At 55.5% G+C, this 18914-nt stretch overlaps 2 protein-coding genes across 2 annotated transcripts in view; both read right to left on the reverse strand.

Moving 5' to 3' along the window:
- Positions 1-6: 6 nt before the first annotated feature.
- MLKL (mixed lineage kinase domain like) lies at positions 7-6465 on the reverse strand. Its single transcript, XM_008638888.2, has 11 exons — positions 6329-6465; positions 5099-5668; positions 4793-4906; positions 4516-4690; positions 4317-4414; positions 4063-4198; positions 3435-3519; positions 2894-3042; positions 2646-2695; positions 2031-2171; positions 7-1126 (listed from the first exon to the last, which is right to left on the reverse strand). The coding sequence occupies exons 2-11, from the start codon at positions 5553-5555 to the stop codon at positions 1074-1076; spliced, it is 1458 nt and encodes a 485-aa protein (XP_008637110.1). The 5' UTR covers positions 5556-5668; positions 6329-6465; the 3' UTR covers positions 7-1073.
- Positions 6466-7219: 754 nt separating this feature from the next.
- FA2H (fatty acid 2-hydroxylase) overlaps positions 7220-18914 on the reverse strand; it is a 12028-nt gene continuing 333 nt past the window's right edge. Inside the window, exons 2-8 of the mRNA XM_017740812.1 lie at positions 18872-18910; positions 13008-13103; positions 11169-11311; positions 10959-11065; positions 9512-9684; positions 8765-9017; positions 7220-8111 (exon numbers count right to left, since the gene is read on the reverse strand). Of these exons, the coding sequence (XP_017596301.1) occupies positions 8032-8111; positions 8765-9017; positions 9512-9684; positions 10959-11065; positions 11169-11311; positions 13008-13103; positions 18872-18910 (891 nt within the window). The 3' untranslated portion in view covers positions 7220-8031. The remainder of the gene's footprint in view (positions 8112-8764; positions 9018-9511; positions 9685-10958; positions 11066-11168; positions 11312-13007; positions 13104-18871; positions 18911-18914) is intronic.

Genomic DNA, 18914 nt, shown 5'->3' on the forward strand with positions numbered 1-18914 from the left:
GACCTCCGCGCCTGCTGCCATTGGGTGGGTCGGAGCCGTTCCCGCCTTCTCATTGGCCAGTCGCTCTGTCCGTCTGTTCAACGGAACTGGGGGTGACCGGGCGAGAAGCAGGGAGGTAGGGCCTGCTCTGATTGGTCAAAGTGCCTCCGGGGAGGCCGTCTGATTGGGCAACGAGGCCCCTGACGGCCTTAGGGGCGGGACAAGAGTGGGCGGGGCGAGTTTTTATTGGAGGAGACGCCGCGGGGCGAAAAGAGCGGGAACGCAAGTTCACTCAAACCGGGGGGAGGTGGGCGGGAAAAAACAAGGGGAAAAATCGGGAAAAACCCCGAGGGGAGCCGAGCGGAACCGGGGGGAACCGGAAGGGATTTGAGGGGAACCGGGGAGGAGCTCAAGTGGAGCCGGAGGCGGCCCCAGGGGAGCCCCGTGGGCAGGGGCGGGGCCGAGGAGAATGACGGAATGGGTCAGGTTGGAAGGGAGCACAGTGGGGTCATCTGGTCCCGCCTCCCTGCTCAAGCAGGGTTGTCCTAGAGCACGTTTCACAGGATTGCATCCAGATGCTTCCGGAGTATCGCCAGTGAGGGGAAACTCCACACCCTCTCTGGGCAATGTTCCAGTGTATGATCACTGTAAACTCAGTAAAGAAGTTCTTCCACATGTTCGAGTGGAACTGCCTGTGTATCATTTTCTGCCCGTTGCCTCTTGTCCTATTGCTGGGCACCACCCAGCAGAGCCTGGTTCATCCTCTGACACCTCTTCAAATAGTGACAGACACTGATGAAGTCTCCTCTCCGTCGTCTCTTCTCGAGGCTGAACAGGCTCAACTCCCTTTTCCTTGTAAAATAAGCTATGTTCCATCCCTCTGGTCCCCCCAGGCTTCCTGCTGGCCTCTCCTCAAGTCACCTCAACCCCAGCTTCCTCCGAGGTGACCCAGGCACGGCCCCTTGGCGAGGTGAAGGTGTCACACACAGAAACAAACACAGGTGTATCGAGCCATCAGTCTCTGTGAGGGGGAAGATGGGTGAGTGGCACTCCTGGCCTTGCTGCCTCTGGTCACCCAGCCCCGTTTTTCACAGTTAACTTCCGTGGTTTCTGCTTTTTTCCAGGTCAGCCAGCAAGTCCACAATCTCTGCAAAACACAAGGATGGCTTTAATCAACACAGAGTATTTGTTGTAGGCTTGTTTGGATTTTTTTAAGAGATGAGAAGATGGCTTTCCCTCACTGATAACGAGCCATCCTGTTTCCTCAGTGTGGCTTTGCCAATGTCTCTAATGATATTTTGGTGTTTTCGCTTCAGCCAGGGTGATTCCCTATGTCAGGGTCTGCTGAGGGAGGTGCTGGTGGGAGATGGAAGCACAGAGACCTGATACACAGTGGTTTCTTGGGCACATTTTCCACATCTCTTGTATGGATCTGGTCCCGTAGGATGGAGTGGATGAGATTGAAGGGAGTTTTCTCCCCTCAGACAGGTGAACTGAGGGAAAGGTATGACCTCTGTGACTTCAAGCACACCAGAAATGTTCCTCTATCTTTTCCTGATGTTTCTGTTGTATCTCCTGATGGAGACCAGTTACTCATCGGATCAGACCCAAACCAGCTTCAGAGACAGTGAAAACTTCCCTGTCACAGAGCAATGCCCAAGACTGCAATTTACTGCTCAAAGCCCAAAGCAGGAAATGTTCCTGCAGAGTGTTGTGGCTGCTCCTCCATCTTATGGGATCTGCAGGACCTGAGTGGGGATTAACCCACAGACCCCTACTTCTAGTTCAGTGCTTGTCTGACAGAAAAAGCCACTTTTATGTGATGCTGAATGAAAAAACAGCCTGGTGATTATTGTCATGGCATGGGTAAATAAATATTAATCATGAGGTCTGGAATCTGGGGACTTGCTAGCATAAAAAGGAAGGTCAAGGCAGGATCCCGAAAGACAAAGCCAGGCAAATTCATGTGGGAAATAAGGGGAAAACTGCCTGCTGAAGTAGCTGATTGAAGGATGCAAAGGACCTGTGGAGCAGATGTCCAGGACACTTACCCTCGGCAGAAGGGCGCTGGGAAGGCTCAAAGGCCCGGCACTGTTCAATGATTTTCCTCAGGTCGTCAGGACAATCTTCCCCAAGAGGATCCCAGTAATGGTGATTGCAGATTTTCTCCACGATCTCCTCAGAAGTGCAGCCTAGACAGCAAGTGCAAGCAGGAGTGTCGGGATGGAGCTCTGTTGCCACAGGAGGGTGCTGGGGAGGAAACCCAGCACAAAGCCAAGAGCCTGCCTGCAGCCTGTGGCAGGGAGAAGCCAGCAGGGAAGTGACCCAAACTCCATCTGCAATGAATCCCCCTGTATTTGGCATGACACTGTTGGGCTCCAGTAGAGCAGGATGTGTTTATGCTTAAATGCACAGAACCATCCAACAGAAACAAAAATGATTTGCATGTTTGTGGTTTAAGCATGTTGCTTTCTATAAGCTGTACTTTACTGTATTGGAGTTTCAGGAGAAGCTGTGAAGCTGTCATGCAGAGCCAGGCACACCAGGCACTGCGACTGGCATGTGCATGGGATGCTCAGGGAAGGAGCAGGGAGCGTCCAATGCCAGACAGGAACCACACTGTGCCGTGTGGCTTTTCCGCAGGGAACCAGATACTTCTGTCTCACCTTCAAATGGGATTTTGGAGGTTGCAATCTCTGCCAGAACGATCCCAAAGCTGGAAGGAGACAAGTAAGAGTCTCAGTATTCATTCCACTGTGTATTCCTCCCTTCTAATGGAGAGGACTGTTGGGCTATGCCAACTGGAAGCACATGCTTATGTGTCCAATTAAGCCTGGCCTCATTCTATAGCTCAGCAGCTACTCTGCCAGACACCTGCCTGCTCACAGGCATCTCCTGGGAGGGACAGACACACCTGTATATTTCACAGGGCCTCTTGTAAGGGTAGGTGATGTCTTTTAGGTTCTCTGGAGCTATGTAAGCCAACATAGAGACTTGTTTCCAATTCTTCTGGGCTTTTCTCTTGATGGATGATTCTGTTTCGCACAGCTCAAATCCTGACAGCTGATTGAGAGAATAAGAGAGAGAAAAGGAGAAGTAGAAACCTGTGGTGCAGCTAGGGACTGCCCTGAGAACACAGAGCGAGATGCCCTGGGCAGCAAAGCTGGTGTGCAGCCGTGTGTGCTGCCCATCACGGGTCTCTTCCTGCAAGCAAAACCAGAGGTGAAGGCAGGTGAATTGCTCCAACTTCAGCTCATCCCAGGCTGGATGCTTTAGGAATGCTCACTTTGCTGATGATAAGACCAAGATAGGCAGGTTTAAGTGCCTAAGGGGATAGGGGAATGGCACTACCCCATTTTATCCTGGACTATCACAATTCCCTTCAGCGTTGGTGGAGGGAGACATCCACAAAACCATTCAAAACTCCCCAAAGCATCTCCAGGTGTGGTGCTTACCTTCACACAGTAATCCCCAGCCACCAGGAACTTGCTACTGCAGATGCAGCCGTGGACTCGGGACTTCTCCCCTGTCTGGTGCAACCTGCAGATGGATGGAACCAAGGGCAACACATGATGATGATGATGATGATGATGGACCCATCCCCACCTCGGTGCTCCCTCCTGCTGTGGAGGGAAAGACTGACATGCATCCAGAGAAGCCAGCAGCTTTCTGCCTGTCTTGGTGGATCAACCCTGCCAACCCAAGCTTTCCAGCAGGTGCTGGAAGAGCCACTGTGGGCAAAACAACAAGCCTTGTGGATGAGCAGGACCCATAAGGAGAACTGGCCATGCTGTAGAGTGCTTCCAAGTCTGCCCTGTGGATCTGAGGAAGGGGATTTCCCCTTTCCATGTCTTTGCAGGCTTGAAGCCAGATGCAGGGGCCAGTGACCAGGGTAGATGGGTGCTACTACATCCAAATCCACTACCTACCTCTCCACCAGCCTCCCATCTCAGTGTCCCAAGGTGGTGTCACTGGGAATCAGTGTCTAGCAGGATACCACTGCTTACTCTGAGATACCAGGAAGCTGCACACAGCTTTTGGATTGTCACGTGGATTTACTCACTGATTTATACAGGAGCTCACCTGTAAAGGCCTCTGGCAGCTCCCAGGGCCATCCGAATGCGGATGTCCCAGGAAAGATGCTGTTGCTTGTTCAGCACATCCCGCAGCGTCCCGTGCTTACAGTACTCCATGACAATGGAGAAGCAGGGGCTCCCGTCTGCAAGGCAAAAGCCTTGTGCCACCTCTTGGGAAGGAACCACAACAAGCCATGTGCCACCAGCTAGCGCTGGGGATGGCAGGGGAAGAAAAAGGTGACATTAATATGACACCCCTACCATTCTCCTCAATGCAGATCCCGTACATGCGCAGGATGTTTGGAGACTCAAACTTCTTCAGGGTCTGAATCTCCTTTTCAAAGATGTCTCTCACCTTGCTGTGGAAAAGGACAGCATGGTGAGATCCCCGGAACAAGGCATGACATGGTGCTGTGCCACCCTCCTGGGGGCACACTCGTTCCCACCCAGGGCAACTCACACTGGGTCAGTGGTCAGTGGCCTCTTGAAAGTTTTGATGGCAACAGGGTACTTGAGGTACTCGCCCTCATAAAGGTCATAGCTCTCGGTGTCCTGTAGGTGCCTGTGGAAAGTGAGTTGGTCCCGCTTGATCTCAGTGATGTCTTCTCTTTTACCAACGTTGACCTTCTTCAAGCCTGCTCCCACCATGTGCCAGAAGGGAACAAGGGACACGTTAGGCAGGGCTTGGGGGTAAAGGACACAGTGCCCAGGGTGCAGGTGGTGTGACACCGACTTACGCTCCATCTCACGAATGACTTTGTTCAGCTCGCTTTGCATCCAGTCTACCTTGTTCTCCATATACTGCCTGTCGATGTAGATCTCCTCAGCCATACCTTGGGGCTCCTCAGTACCTGGGGAGAGAAACAAGCAGAGGTTGGGCCACTGTATGAACAAGCATGACTGTGTGGATTGTTTTTCTCATGGCTTAAATGCCCCTTTGGCTCTCCATGGCCATCAAGCCAGAGCTGGGCAGCAGCTGGAACAGCTGGAGAGAGGGGCCAACCACCAGTCGCAGGGCAAGAGGGGTTGCTAAATGCACTCACTTGCAATCACCTGGTCCAAGAAAGCTCTGTCATCCCTCAGGTCCTCAGCATCCTGCCTGCGACATGTCTTTGACTGGAAGGCTTCCAGGAAAGCCTGCTTCTGCTCTGCCTGCAGCAGGAGCGAGAGGCCCTGGGCAATGTCCTCCAGGCTTTCATTCACCCAGACAAACTCCTCACCAGCACTTCGGGCTCGCAGGAACTTCTGGATCCAGCTGGTCTGGCTGTATTTCATCACCAGTTTCTGGGCTTCCCACAGTGCCCAGAGCAGTTTTTTCATCAGTTCCTCTTCGTGGTGGGAGATGTGCTGTCGTGGCTGAGCCCTAAGTATCCTCACGGGCTCCAGCAGGATCTGGATGCGCTCCACGAGGCGCTGGCACTGGTGCTTACAGCACTTCACCTGCTCGAATTGGGCATGGATGGCCTGGGCCACGGAGAGGACCCTCTCCACGATGTCCATGCTTGCAGCAAAAGGCTTGGCCACTGGGGATGTGGGCTGGCAGTGTCTGGTGCAGGTAAGCCTCAGGCGCTGCTCAGAGATCAGCTGGATGCAGCTCTTCCACGCCTTCCACCCTAAGGAACACCCTATTATGGCACAGCATCCTCCCACAGCCCATCACATCTCCAGCTGCTTTGCTTTCTCTGCTTTGTCCAGCACTGCAGCTGCTCATGCAGACCGGAGCAGGCACACCCAGAGATATCACTAGCAGCAGTAGTGGCACACCTTTCTCTGCATTAGCAACAGATGTTTTGGCTTGATTTATGTACATTAATTTAGTATGAGCCATCCCAAAGAGCTTCCACCCAGAGGAGCAGGGACATCAGTTACCCAAGGAGCATCCCCTGGGCAGCATTCCTGGCTCCGGCCCCGCGTCACCCTGGGGTCCTGCCCGCAGAGCCCATATCTTTGACTGTAAAGATCTGTTTTCATTTCTACCCAATGTCTCTCTGTGTGGTTACCCATCTAATAAAGGCTTGTGCCTCTTCACAGCCCCAGCATCCCCAACTTCTCCACATTTTCTCCCCATAGCGCCCACTCAAGATTTTAAATCAAGCTCTTTCTATGCGCTCAGCATCCCCACAGGGATGGTGCCTGCTCCCCAGCCCACATGCAGGTAGCAAGGACAGAAAACCACCCCTGTTGCAGGGAAATTAGCGGCAGGCACTCTGATGCAGCCAGCGTTAAGAGAAGGGTGCCAGGTTCTTCTGGCTAGAAAAAAGACAGAAACGCACCCAGAATCCAGCTGCAGCCACTCTCCCGTCCTCGTCAGGCTCTCTCCAGCACAGCCCCCAAGGAAGAATCTCGTCCGTGTGCCAAGAGAAACCGTCTGTTACCTGGTCCTGCTTCGCTGACCTCGGCTGCCTCCGCAGACTGGAGGGGCAGGCAGGATGAGCACAGGTTTAAAGGGTGTCACAGCGGAAGGGACATTGTGCAACCCACTGGAGCTTCCCACGCCATCACGGCTCCCAGTTCCCAGAAAGCTACTTGGGGTATCCCCAAGGGCTGTATGCCCTTGTGCTGGGTTTTGCCTGATGGAAAGAGGAATTGCCCACAGGAAGTGCAGTGGGACAAAGGGGATGGGGAGGTTGTGCCCCCCGTATTGATGCTTGTGTTATTTAGAGCACCACAACCCATTCTGCTGTGCTGGCAGCAGTGGAAAGGCTTGCCTAGGGCACTGGAACACTCACAGTAAGGGCTCTGTGCCCTTCTGAACTTCCTGCATGTGCAGAGAGACCCTCCAGAGCACACCCCTGAGCCCCGGGACCCCCCAGCACCAAAGGAGATGGGCTGCGGGCACCGGTGCTGGAAACAGCGCTTGACCTCTGCTGGGAGCACAGGAAATTTTGCAGACGGCTTCGTCAGAGGGCCAGGCTAATTTTGGGAAGCTCTGGGGCACATGCAACACTATTGCCCAACTTCAGAGAAGTGAGTGGGCAGCAGCTGTTTACCCAGAGCCCCGGTGTCACTCAGGTTTGCTGTGAGTGTCCCCTGCAAAGCTCCTACCTCACCGTGGTTGATGAGGGGAGCCAGGAACGGTGGCTCCAAGGGCCATCACCACCTGGAAAGGGACACACCAAGGGCGGGAGAACACGCAAGCAGCCCCGGGGGATACATTTGCCAGAGCCTTTTTAGAAAGTTTTATTTTTCAAAATATACAGTTTATTTACAATTGTAGTGTCTACAGTTTTACATATAAATTTATTTCAAACCTTTAAATATCTGCAGTAAACATTAGGGAAAAAAATAATAAAAAATAAAATCACAGGATCAGCAAAAAAAGGCATCTCATAGTAATTCTTTTCATTGGAGTTTGAGTTTCAAGTAGCCAATGTCTATGAAAACCATGAACTTGATGAATCTGGCAGAGAGATATGGGTGCACTGGTTAGAAAAAGGCACAATCCAGACCTGCGGGACCCACCCCAAAAGGGCTGCAGGCCAAGAAAACCCTGGGCTGAGATCGGGCCAGGAGAAGGACCTAGGACAGGGAATCCCCTCGGCACGAGTTAGGCAATAGGGTTAACTGCAGCATGTGGATGCCCTGGGGAGAGGGCACCCCAGGAGAGACAAGGGCTCTGGCAAGGTGCCAAGGCAGAGGAGGGAGGGCGGCATCAGGCACTTCATCTTTCAGGCAACAGATCTGCCCGTGCATCCATAGCCTGGAGTGGGAGGGCAGCGAGGTAGGGGCAGGAGTCCACCAGGGAACCCCACAGCCTCTTCCTCCCCTTTCCCCACCACCCTCAGCCCCCCATCTCCTTGCCAGTGCCACAGCTGGACCACAGCACTCCACAGGGATGCTCCACTTTGGAGTCACTGCTGTGGCACAGCCCCCAGGAAGGGGGCAGGGACCAGCTGGCCTTGCTGGGGGCTGGGGAGGGACACCAGCCCCAGTCCAGGGGGTACGGAGCCGGCAGCTGAGCACTGAGCTGGAGCTGTCAGTCCTCTTTCTTGAAGGCCTCCTCAGGGATGAGTGTCCGGAAAGGATAATCCCAGAAGCGTGTGCTGATGCCAAAACCTGTGGGCAGGGAAGAGAGTGTTCAGCCCATAGCACCACCATCATCGAGGTGTTGCAAGGGCTCTGTGTTAGCTGGTGAGGGAGTTCCACATTTTGGGAAGGGAGGAAGGCAAAGTGAGGGCAAGGAGGAAGAGCAGAGGGAGCAGGAGCTGGCTGCGCCATGCCAACAAGCCCCATGGATGATAGCTTATCTGGATGGGGCACTTTCTCCTAGGAAACCGGGCAAAGGGCAGGTTGAGCAAGCACTGGGCTACAGAAGGTGTGGGACAGATGTGGGGAAGCCCAGGGCCTCACCCCTACACCTGTCAATGCCTCCCAGCAGGAAGAGATGCTGCCCTGGGCAGGGACAGGCACCCACATCCCAGCATCATGGGGATTTGGCCTCCACCCTGGCTTCCCCAGGCAGCAGTGATGCCCACCAGTGAGGCGGGCTGCTGCCTGCACCCCTGCACTGCTCTGGCTCCCCATCCTCAACACAGGAGCCAGGAAATGTTCCCCATGAGCTACAGCACCTCACATGCTGCTTCCCCAGCAGGGCAGTGCTTGCCTTTCCCCATCCCAAATATTTTGGAGCAATCAGCTGCACACATGCAGGTAGACTGGACTTTGACAGCCCTTGCCCCTGCCAGCATGCATGGAGAACATGGTGCTACCTGATTTTTGGTGTTCAAAGTGGTGCTTGACGTGATAAGCCTTCAGGCCATACAGGTAGGTGCCCTTTTTGGGGGAGCCGTAGTGGAGGTAATAGTGCATCATGTCGTAGATGACGTAGCCGCAGAGTCCCCCGACGAACACCGAGAGCCCCAGCACCTCGGGCAGCAGGAGCCGCAGGACACCGTAGAAGAAGCCGATCACCAGCGAGGCTGGCACAGGAGGGAAGACCAGGCGGGAGCTGTCGAAGGGAGACTGGAAGCAGAGAGGGACAGTGGGACAGGCAGCTCCTAGCCCACCCTACCTCCCCCAGCACGTCCCTGCCGAGCACTGGGGAAACCCACTTGGGAGAAGCCAACACCAAAAACCCTCTCTGAAGTTGTACCCGGTGGTGAGAGCAGCCCTCCATGCGTGCCAGGGTGGCCAGGCAGGTGGTGGCTTTAGCTGGCAAGTGCCCAAGCTCCATAGGGCCATTTCCTCCAGCGAAGCTAGAGGGATCCTATGGCTCTTTTGGTCTTCTCCTCGCCCAACCACAGAGCTTGCAAATTTAACTCCAGCTCCTCCAAGGCTGTTTTGCAGCCCTCACTGGTACTGGGTAAGTGCCTCGCTTGGGATGCCACCAGTCACACTGAACAGGCACAAACAGGCTCTGCCTGGGCAAAGGCCATGCACTAACAAGCTCCAGTGGGGCAAAGGCCACCATTCCCACGGCCCGGCAGGCGCCAGCGGAGGCGGGAGCTGCGACTCACCTTGTGATGCTGCCCATGCAGCAAGAAATGCAGGGTGATGAGATAGTAGTTACTAGCAGGTGGCTTCATGTGGAAGACAAAGCGATGGATGAGGTACTCTAGCAGGGACCACAGGATCATTCCCAGGATGAAGATGAAGGGGAAGTAGTATTTGTGGACAGGGATGGAGTACTCTACACAACGAGATGTGTGGTGGTCAGCAGGGCAGGCGATGTGCGGGTGCTTTTATCCATCACCATCCTCCCACTGGCGGCAGGGTGATGCTCAGCTCTCCCTCCCTCCCTCCCACCTCCCATCCACCTCCTGCCCTGAGCTTCTAGGGAGCTACCTGCCCAAGCACTGCTCCAAACCACATTTTCTTTTGATTCCCATTAATTTACAGAAACAGTGAGCTTCTTGCTGCCTCAGGAAGCCAGTGAGGGGGGGTCCCTGCATTCCAGATGCCAACAGGGGCTTGGACGTGCACTCTAGGGACTGTGTCATCCTTACAAAGCTGCTTCACCCACCAGAACACGGCAGGAGGGACCTTAATTGCACAGGCAGCACTCGTGACAGTAAAACAGTGCTGTTGGTGTTCCTTTTTTGGGGAAAAAGAATAGATTTGTTGGGCACTTTCCCCCGCAGAACATTTTTCAGCCACCTCCTTCTTTCTGGGCTGGCTGCCAGCCCTGTGTCCTTCCTAGGAAAATTTGGATTCCCCTAAAATCTGCTTATTTTTGGAAAAAAACCCTACAAAACTTGGCAGCAAGGTGCCGAATGCCACAAGGAGCAGGGGGTGCCTGTGCAGCAGGCGCTCTCCACCCCACAGCCGGGCACAGCTGGCACTGGGTGGCACCTTGCAAAAAAAATAGGGAACCCAGAAAAAAAGAAAAAAAAAAAAAAAAAGACAACAAAGAAGACAGCCTGCCCCGGCCACGCTTGTTATTCCCGGGGGAGCAGGGAGCAGACAGTGGGAGATTCAAGGACAGGCGCTTCGGGGAAACAAGCCCCGCACTGTGCGGCGCCGGCGGCGCTGAGAGCCGGGTTTGTTCGCCTGCCACGCCGGCATTCAGCCGCGGCCCGAGGTGGGCGTCAGCGGCGATTGGAACACTCCCCAGCACCGGCAGGGCTCAGTTTTGGGGATGGAGGGATGGGAGGCAGGGGGGAGCAAGCTGCAGCCCAGGTCAGCGGGCTCTGTGCCTCTATTGATCTCCTGGGGGGAACAAGTCTTGTGGTGAGAGGATGGGATGGAGGTGGGCAAGCACCGGTGGCTTCATGCAGGGGGCACGCTGGTGGCCGCAGGGAGAGGTGCAGCTGACCTGCTGCTCTTGCATGTGGCTTGTGGTGAGCACGTACAGAAGGAGGGATGAGGAAGGGATGCAGGTCTCCCCCCACCCAAGGCTGTCCTGCCCCTATACCCAGAGTGGGGTCAGTAAGGGAAGCCCAACGACTTTGCTGCTGCTTGTACCTGTGGTGAAGGAGGAGAAGAGCCTGGTGTTGCCTTGAGCAAGGGAGGTGTAGCTGACCCAGCTGAGATAGAGCACCACGGGTGTCCACACCATGAACACCACGTACCTACGGTGTAGAAGGAGATGTCAGAGGGAGTGTCCTGCTGGCTGGTGAGCCATTCCCCCCTCCCTGGGGAGGCACCACCACAGTGCAGACCCTGGGATCTCACCATGCTGTCTTGGAGAGGAACTCAAGGAAATCCGAGTGGAAGAGGCGGATGGGCCGATCCACAGGTTGGTGCACCCACTCGTCATACTTCTCCCCTAAGTAGCCCACCTGCCACAGCAAGGGCTTCTGCCAGTCCACCAGGTCCTGAGGGAGCAGACAGCGGTTGTAGGGCTGTGGAACCCACAAACCATCCCAGTACCAGGCACAAAGCTGAGCTGCTGCGGCAGGATTTAGGGCTGCAAACTTCTTCCCATACCCCAAGGGCAGTTGCTCCTTGTTTCAAGGTGCCCTGAGCTCCCCACAAGCACCAGCACAGGGCAGACAAGGGGCCAGACAAACACCAGCCCCATCTACCCATGAACATGGGGCTTAGCTCACCCGTGTTACCAGGTACCTGCCAGCGGATCAAGGTGAAGGTGGCTGTACCCAGACCTGGCTCAGCATCAGGCCCTGATAACTGGGGCTCTTTGCCTCTCGAGCTGCCAAGATTAGATAGTGAGCAGTGATATTCCCCAGCAGAACACCTCTGGTAGCACATGGATCCCATCCCCACGGCACTGCCCCAGCCAAGGACATTTCTCCTTGTGCAGAGGACACATGGGGAGACCACAGCTGTTTGGGCACCCCAGTGAGGAGCAAAGTGCAAAGGGATGGGGAGCAGCGATACAGGGTGGGAACAGAGACTCCAGCACTGCTGCTGTGCATGGCTGAACTCAGGTGCAAGAGGAAGGGACCTGTGCAGGCACGCATGTTGGCATGGCATGAAAATAGGGAGCCACAACTGGCAGCACCACCTCTGCCACTGCTCAACATCCCCAGATGCATCTTCTGCTGGCCTGGCCAGATAAGGTGGATTCTTGGTTCCACCTCTGCGCCAAGACTGAAACCACGCTCGCCCAGCTGAACCCCAGGACTGGCAGCTCTCCTTGGGCTGCTTGTGCCACACAGCACTGGCACAGCAACCTGGCACCTGGGATTGTGCTGCCAGTGGTGGGGATGGCTCGGTCTGGGGCACCTCAGGGCAAGGAGCCAGGGTGGCTGTGGGCATTTTGGGGGCTCTGCTGCAGGCAGGGATGAACACAATCACACAGGAAGGGAAACAACCCCAGCTGGTGTATGGGATGGGAACAGAGCCATTCTCCACTGGGGAGGTAGAGGAAAAGTTAAAGCAAAAAGGTCACTTTGAAATGCCATGTTCTCTTTTAAAGGTGCTCAGTGATAAAATATTAATTTGGGGGATGAAAGATGTTCTCCTGCTCGAAAAACTTTCTACAAGATAAAGGCACGCCCACCAACCAGCTGGGACCATGCAAGCTGTGGTGACCAGATGGTGCTACAAAGGGCAGGGACAGCCGAAGGCACCTTGGGAACAAACTCCTGCTGTTGTGGTATGCTTGGAAAGGAGCTGGCAGGGCAGCCAGGGATCACCCTGCCTGGGCTGGGGAATCCCTTACTGCTCATTACAAGTGCTTAGGCAAGGGAAAAAAATAAAATAAATAAAGCAATAAAATAAAGCAAGAAAGAAATAAAAGCAAGCAAGGTGTTGGCTTGGCAACATTTCCCTCTGGAAGGGCACAGCCACTGTCAGAGAAAGCCATCCCTCCCACGCTGCTGCAATGGGAACCTCCCAGCGTGGCCACACCTGTGTAATAAAGCATGAGCAACGCCATCCACACCAGGAGAAAGGGCAGAAGTGGCTGGATCAGTTCGGCTCCCTCACGCCATCCCTCCCATCCAAGAAGTCAGCAGAAATCCAGCACTCGTTCAGGGAAAAGGAGACCTGGTGTTTCCCAGGAGCACTCCAGCAAACAGTGTGCTGGAGGAACTCCAGGGCTCTTACCTTCTCCACATCCACTGTTTTGTAGCAGAGATCTGCCTGCTCTGGAGTCTGGGCTGCAGCAACCACCTCCTTCTCATCCACTGTTTCAGAGAGACTCTGAAAAGAGAAGGAAAACCCTGTGGTGAAGCATCAGTGGTGGATTCAGTTGGGGATGGTGATGGCTGTAGCACGCAGGGGTATGGCCCGAGTGAGCTCCTGCCTGCTAAATAAATATGGGGAAAATTCTGGTGAATTTAAGTCAGTCAGTTCCTGCAGAGCAGGTTCCTGAGGGAAGCAGCTGCCAGTGAGCTGCGCTGCCCTTCAGACCGTGCACTGAGCATCGCAGGCTCGGGGCTCTTTGGAAACCTCCGTCCGAGCCATGTTTGGAATACCCTGCCTGCTGCTGGGACAGCATGGGTGCTTCAGGGTGGCAGTGCAGAAACTCTGGGCCCTGGGCCAGCATTTCCCCCTGCAAACAGGCAGTGCCATAGCAGGGGTCACCTTGCCACTGCCAGCAAAGCAAGGGGCATTGCTGGTTAGTGCTCCCTCCTCCCACCCCACTGATAACCAACAAAAGCCCAGCTTGGCTTTTCAGTCCTTGAGAAAGCTGGGCTGGCAGACCTGGGGGGTGCGGCACAGCTGGTGCCACCACGCTGGCTGTGGGCACAAGGAAAAACACAGAAGCAGGGACCTTGTCCAGGGAAAAAGGCAGTGTGTCCTTCACAGGGTGACACTGGGCTGGGTGCCTTTGCCATGGGCTATGGAATATGGCAGGTGGGGTTTGGCTGTGGCTTAGGAGAGCACGCTGAGGCACAGGGGATGCACTGGTGCAGTGGTGGCAAGACGAAGACCCAGCTGCAGTCTCACTGCCAGGGTGGGCTGAGAAACAGGAGAAACCTGCCTTGTCTGATGCTTGGAAGCAAACACATTGCCAGCTGCCAGCACCAGCCTCCTTCCCATAGCTGTGCCAGCTCCGGCGCCGTCCGTGCCGCTGGTGGGGGGCTTGGTGAGGTTGCAGCGTGCCCATGCAAACCCCAAGCCAGCCGTGCCCCCCAGCAGCAGCGCCGGCTCCCTGGGCAGGACGTGCCAAACATGCCTTTTCTCCTGCTCTGTCACCTTGGGTTACCCATTAACCCGGAGCAGGGTACGGCGGGGCCCGGCACAGTCATTCCCGACGGGGCTTCCAGCTGTGCCGCTTCCAGAGAGGAAGGGTTTTCTCCCAACTCCTCAATGGAGGCTCTCCCCACTGCTACGAGGGGGATGCACTGCCACCCTATTGATGGGAATACTGCCCTGGCAGCTGCAGGAGGGCCTGAGATGCAGGAGAACCAGTGTCACCTTGCCAGGACACGAGGACTTTACTCTGTGCCTTGTTGGGGACGCCGAGGCAGGGCTCGGGCACTGTTTGCCGACAGCAGGCACTCCTTGCAAGCTGTGCTCCCACCCCATTTCCCGGGCTAGCCTGATTTCAAGCCTCATTCTGTTGGTACAGGAACTGCACTACCCAGCTCTGAGGCAGCCCCTTGCCTGGGGCAGCGGGCAGGGAAGGACGGGGGATATTTTCAGACAGTATTTCCAGGCTGGAATCCCACTGGCATCAATTTTACTGCAGGCAGAGTACTGATATGAGCTGATGCCATGTACCACCACATCTCTCTGTGAGGATTCCCACTGCTATTTTCCACATTGCACACTCTGTCCTTCAGCCAGACATTCCAAAACTCTAGGGCAGATGGGATGCCTTAAAATCCAGCAAAGCATGGTGAATTTATGGTTTTGCCTCTGCCCTGCAGGTGCTTTGGAAGAAAATTTGGCTTTAAGAGAGTGAAACGGCTTATCCATGCCCTGAGAAATGGGCTGATGCTCTCCACCTTCACGCTTGCACCACAACCTAGCCAGCAGCAGGAAGGATGCTTAAGAAAGCTGGGCTGACGCAATGCCCGGTACCTCTTCTCCCTCTTCCGAAATGTTCACACACCTCCAGTTCCCCTGCTCATGGATGCCTGAGCACTGTGTCATGCCTGGAGGCTTCCCAGTCCTCCCAGGTCAGGGAAATGCACTGGGGCGCTCCCATCCCACCTCACCACTAGCACCTGGGCTGGGTGACATCAGTGAGATGCCATTGCCCTGTGTGATATGGCAGCTCTCTCTCAGCACCAGAGTAATCTCCTCCTCCTCCTCTTCCTCAGGGAGCCGGAGGAAGGTTCTCCTCTTGCTCACCCTGGGGCTGGCACTGAAAGGACTGGGAGCTGTGGTGCAACCAGGATGCAAACCACATGCATGTCCCAACTGGCTCCCCAAAGGGTGGCCTGTTCCTGCCTGTTCCATGCATGCAGGGGCCCTGCTGGGATCAAGCCCCATGACACCCAGACCAGTGCTGGGACTTCTGCCCATTCTTCTCCAAACAGGAGATGGGTTGGAAGGAGGTTGAAGGGGTGTGCTGAGCTGGGCTCTGCTGTCACCTGTGGGTGGTGAAGATGCATTTGAGTTGTCCCCAGGGAAACAGGTCCTGCCAGGGAAGATGAACAAGGGGCCTGATGTAAGAAGGGAAAGTTAACACCCATGAGGTGCTGCGATTGTAAGCGAGTAGCAGTCCCAGCAAGGTGCCAGCTCTGCTGCTGGTAGACAACGGGGCCAAAACCCAGGGCATGGCATGATCCAGTGACTGGGTGACCCAGCATCCACCTGCGAGCATCTGGCTGCCCGGTGTGGGTGAGATGGGGAGCTCGGCATTGGCCCTGCACCAGCTGGAGAGCACTGGTCATGCCACCCCAATGCTGTCCTGCACTGGGACTTGGAGCATTAAAAGAACAAAATCCAGCTGTGATGTGAGCAGACACAGACAGAAAGGGTGGTCCAGCACAGGGCTCGGTGTTCCTGGGACACAGGCAGAGAAGCTGGAAACCTCCCCCTAGCCCAGACAGGGCGATGCTTCCTGAAGACAGCCGCTCTGCCAAAAGCCTGGACCCAGGGTTTTTTCCACCCATTTGCCCAGTGAGTCAAAACCCAGAGGAGTCCTACCATACCTCTGCATTGCTCCACAGCCCCAGCACCTTCACTGAGCTCCTCAGAGGCTCAATTTGCTGGTGTCCACATGGGACAAGCTCTGTTGGCAGTGCAGGTACATCCACGTAGCATGAGGACACCCCAGGACATGCAGAGAGCTCAAGCAAGGCCCTTGCTTGTGGTGGCACCATCCCAGCACCACCATCCCACCAGTATCGTGGTCCATGGGCAGTGGCTGGCAGAGACCCATGAGGCTGTGTCTTAGCCCATTAAACACTGGGTGCAGCAGGACTATTAAAAGGAGGTGAATTTACCTCCTCCTAGTCATAATAGCAATATAAAAAGTCACTTCTTGTTACATCACCCCCAAAGAGGTGCCCCAGGTGTCCCGCCTACATCCAAGTGTACTCAGGCTGGGACGGAAAGCCAGGGCGAGCCTGACGTGCAGCAATACAGGCAAGAGGAAGAGAAGGACACTAAACCTGAGAAGGCTGGAGGATTTACCGTGACTCACAGCCACATCATGCACCCCAAAGAGGCTGTGATGAAAGTCTCTCATTGCTTAAACTGGAGGGGTAATTAGATGATCCAGTTCCCTTCTAGCGAGACTGTTAAAATCCACTGTCTAGTTTAGGTAATTACTGGTACTCGCTTTGATCTCCCCTATATGTCCTGCTTGCATAGATAAAATGTTTAGGGGTTAATTTGTCCTTAGCCAAATGGGTTTGGGTGATGCAGAAAAGGGACCTGTGGCTGAAGGAGAGAGCCACAGGAAGGGGCATGGAGACACCAGTGGGATGAAGGCTGGATCTTATCTTCTTTCTCTCCCCTGCATTAACATATTTTTCCCCCTTTCCAAAATCCTGGAAATCCCTGGGGGAAGGAGGGGAGGATGCTGGATGCCTGTGGGACCACAGCATCCTGAATTCCTGAGCACAGGGATGATACAGCCCTGGGAATTCCAACGGGTGAGGAGAGGCCCTGGCAAAGCTGTGGGGATCTGGAACCAGACTGGGGCAACGTAACACTTCCTTCAAAGAGCTGTTTGGGGTACACCTGCTCCAAATTACCCAAAGCATGAACCCAAGCACCACCAAGGGCATCAACTCTCCCTAGAGAGGATTTTTGGGGGGTGGGGAGTGGGGCAGAGCAGCTCACACATCAGTGCATGCCGGACGTGGTCTCACCATGCAGCAGGCAGCTCTAATCCCTCCCCACTGTATTACAGCCTGGGATGGTTTATCTGGCACCAGGCAGCATCTGATCTCCCTGCGCCCTGGTGTTATCACGCCATGTATTTGCATTGGGATGGTGGCAGCTCTCCTCGGCGCGGGCTGAGGCGCAGGAACCCGTTCATCCGGTACCTTCCTTCGCCCCAACCCGTTGGGCTCGTCACGCCTGCAAGGAGGCGGCGGCTCAGCGAGTGTCCCAACAGAGGAGGTGCCATCGCCGGGATCCATCCAGGGAGAACGCAGGCATTGCACCGAGGCTGAAACAAAGCCTTGTCTGTGGCGCTGGGGCTGAGGCTGTGCCCTGGGGAGGACACCCAGCGAGAGCAAACAACCAGGCAGAGGGACCGGCCGGTCACTGACCTTGCAGGGATGTCTAGAGGGGAACACCACTGCTGGGCTAGTGAAGGGGGCCGGGCTGGCCCCACTGCTCAGCATCCTGCCCACGGCATGCTGGTGAGGGCTGGTAATTGGGTAGCAGCGCCCACTGACACCCAGAGGCAGCGGAACTTCCCCAGGAAACTTTCCCATCTGCCTGGACAGCACAGGGCTGGCACAGCGGGGGTGTCATGGACACCCATGCCCCACACCAGGCAGTCAGGGTGATGGCTGGGCTCCTCTCACCAGCAGTGGCTGCTCACCACTGGCAAACCCTTGTGGCCAGCACCTTGGTCCCTGATTGAGTGCTCGGAGTGCCAGGAAGGGTGTCCTGTCACGTTGCCCACCCCGTGCCATACAGTCCTGCTAAAACTGACAATGAGCTCCATCTTCTGCATCCCTCCAAAGACCCCAACACCTCCATGCCACATTGGCACCCCAGAGCCACCCATCAGCCCTGCTTCCTAGCATGGCCAGGGTGGGATGTGGCTGTGGAGTGGGACCCTGTAGGTACCAGACTCTGTGCCCTTGGCACCCTATGGGCCTCAGGGTCCCCTGCACACCTCAGGCACCACCCATGCAAGATTCCAGGAGCCTCAAACACCCTCTGTCCCCTTCACCTCTCATGCCCGGTAGATCCCAGACCCTACAGAGCCTGATCCTAGGGGTCCTGTCCTGGTCAGACCCAACACACACCATGTCCCATACAGCTCAGACACATGTGGCTGCACTAAACACCTTATATGCTACATGCATCCCAGAAACTTCTATCCCAAAGCCTATCCAGCCTCTGCATGACCTGAACAGCTTGGACCCTGAGAAGCCTGGACCTGGAGTGTGCTACAGACCCTGTATAGCTCAGATCCTGCAGTTTGGATCCAGGGTGCCCTACAGACTCTGCACAGATTAGACTCCATGCACTCTGGATTGAGATGCTCTATAGACCCCGCACTGCACAGATCCCAGAGAGCACAGACCTGAAGCACCCTACCAAAACTCGATCCAGGACCTAGGGCACACTATAATCTCTCTACATCCCAATCCCGGGACGTGGGGCGCCCTATAGAAACGCTGTACATGCCGGCCCTGGGACCCGGGGTGCCTTAGAGAGACCCTGTACGTCCCGGATCAGGACCTGGGACACCCCATAGCCCTTGTTCACGCTGGACCCGGCACCTGGGACACCCCACAGCGACTGCCATCTGTATATGCCCTGCCCAGGTCCCCCTAGAGCCCATGCCCACCCGGTCCCGGTTCGGCCCGCGGCGGTACCTGCTCGTCGCCGGGCTCGATCTCCCCCACGTAGTACTGCTCC

This window comes from Corvus brachyrhynchos, unplaced genomic scaffold, assembly GCF_000691975.1.
Source record: "Corvus brachyrhynchos isolate BGI_N302 unplaced genomic scaffold, ASM69197v1 scaffold26, whole genome shotgun sequence".
NCBI classification, from domain to species: domain Eukaryota; kingdom Metazoa; phylum Chordata; class Aves; order Passeriformes; family Corvidae; genus Corvus; species Corvus brachyrhynchos.

Bases quoted from the DNA above. Each gene is read 5' to 3' on its own strand.
- MLKL (XM_008638888.2), bottom strand. From the start codon at position 5,555: ATGGACATCGTGGAGAGGGTCCTCTCCGTGGCCCAGGCCATCCATGCC. The intron at 4,415-4,515 runs GTGAGTTGCCCT...CCTTTTCCACAG, and splicing joins CCACTGACCACTGACCCAGT to CAAGGTGAGAGACATCTTTG. The intron at 2,696-2,893 runs GTGTGTCTGTCC...GTCTCCTTCCAG, and splicing joins AGGCCCTGTGAAATATACAG to CTTTGGGATCGTTCTGGCAG.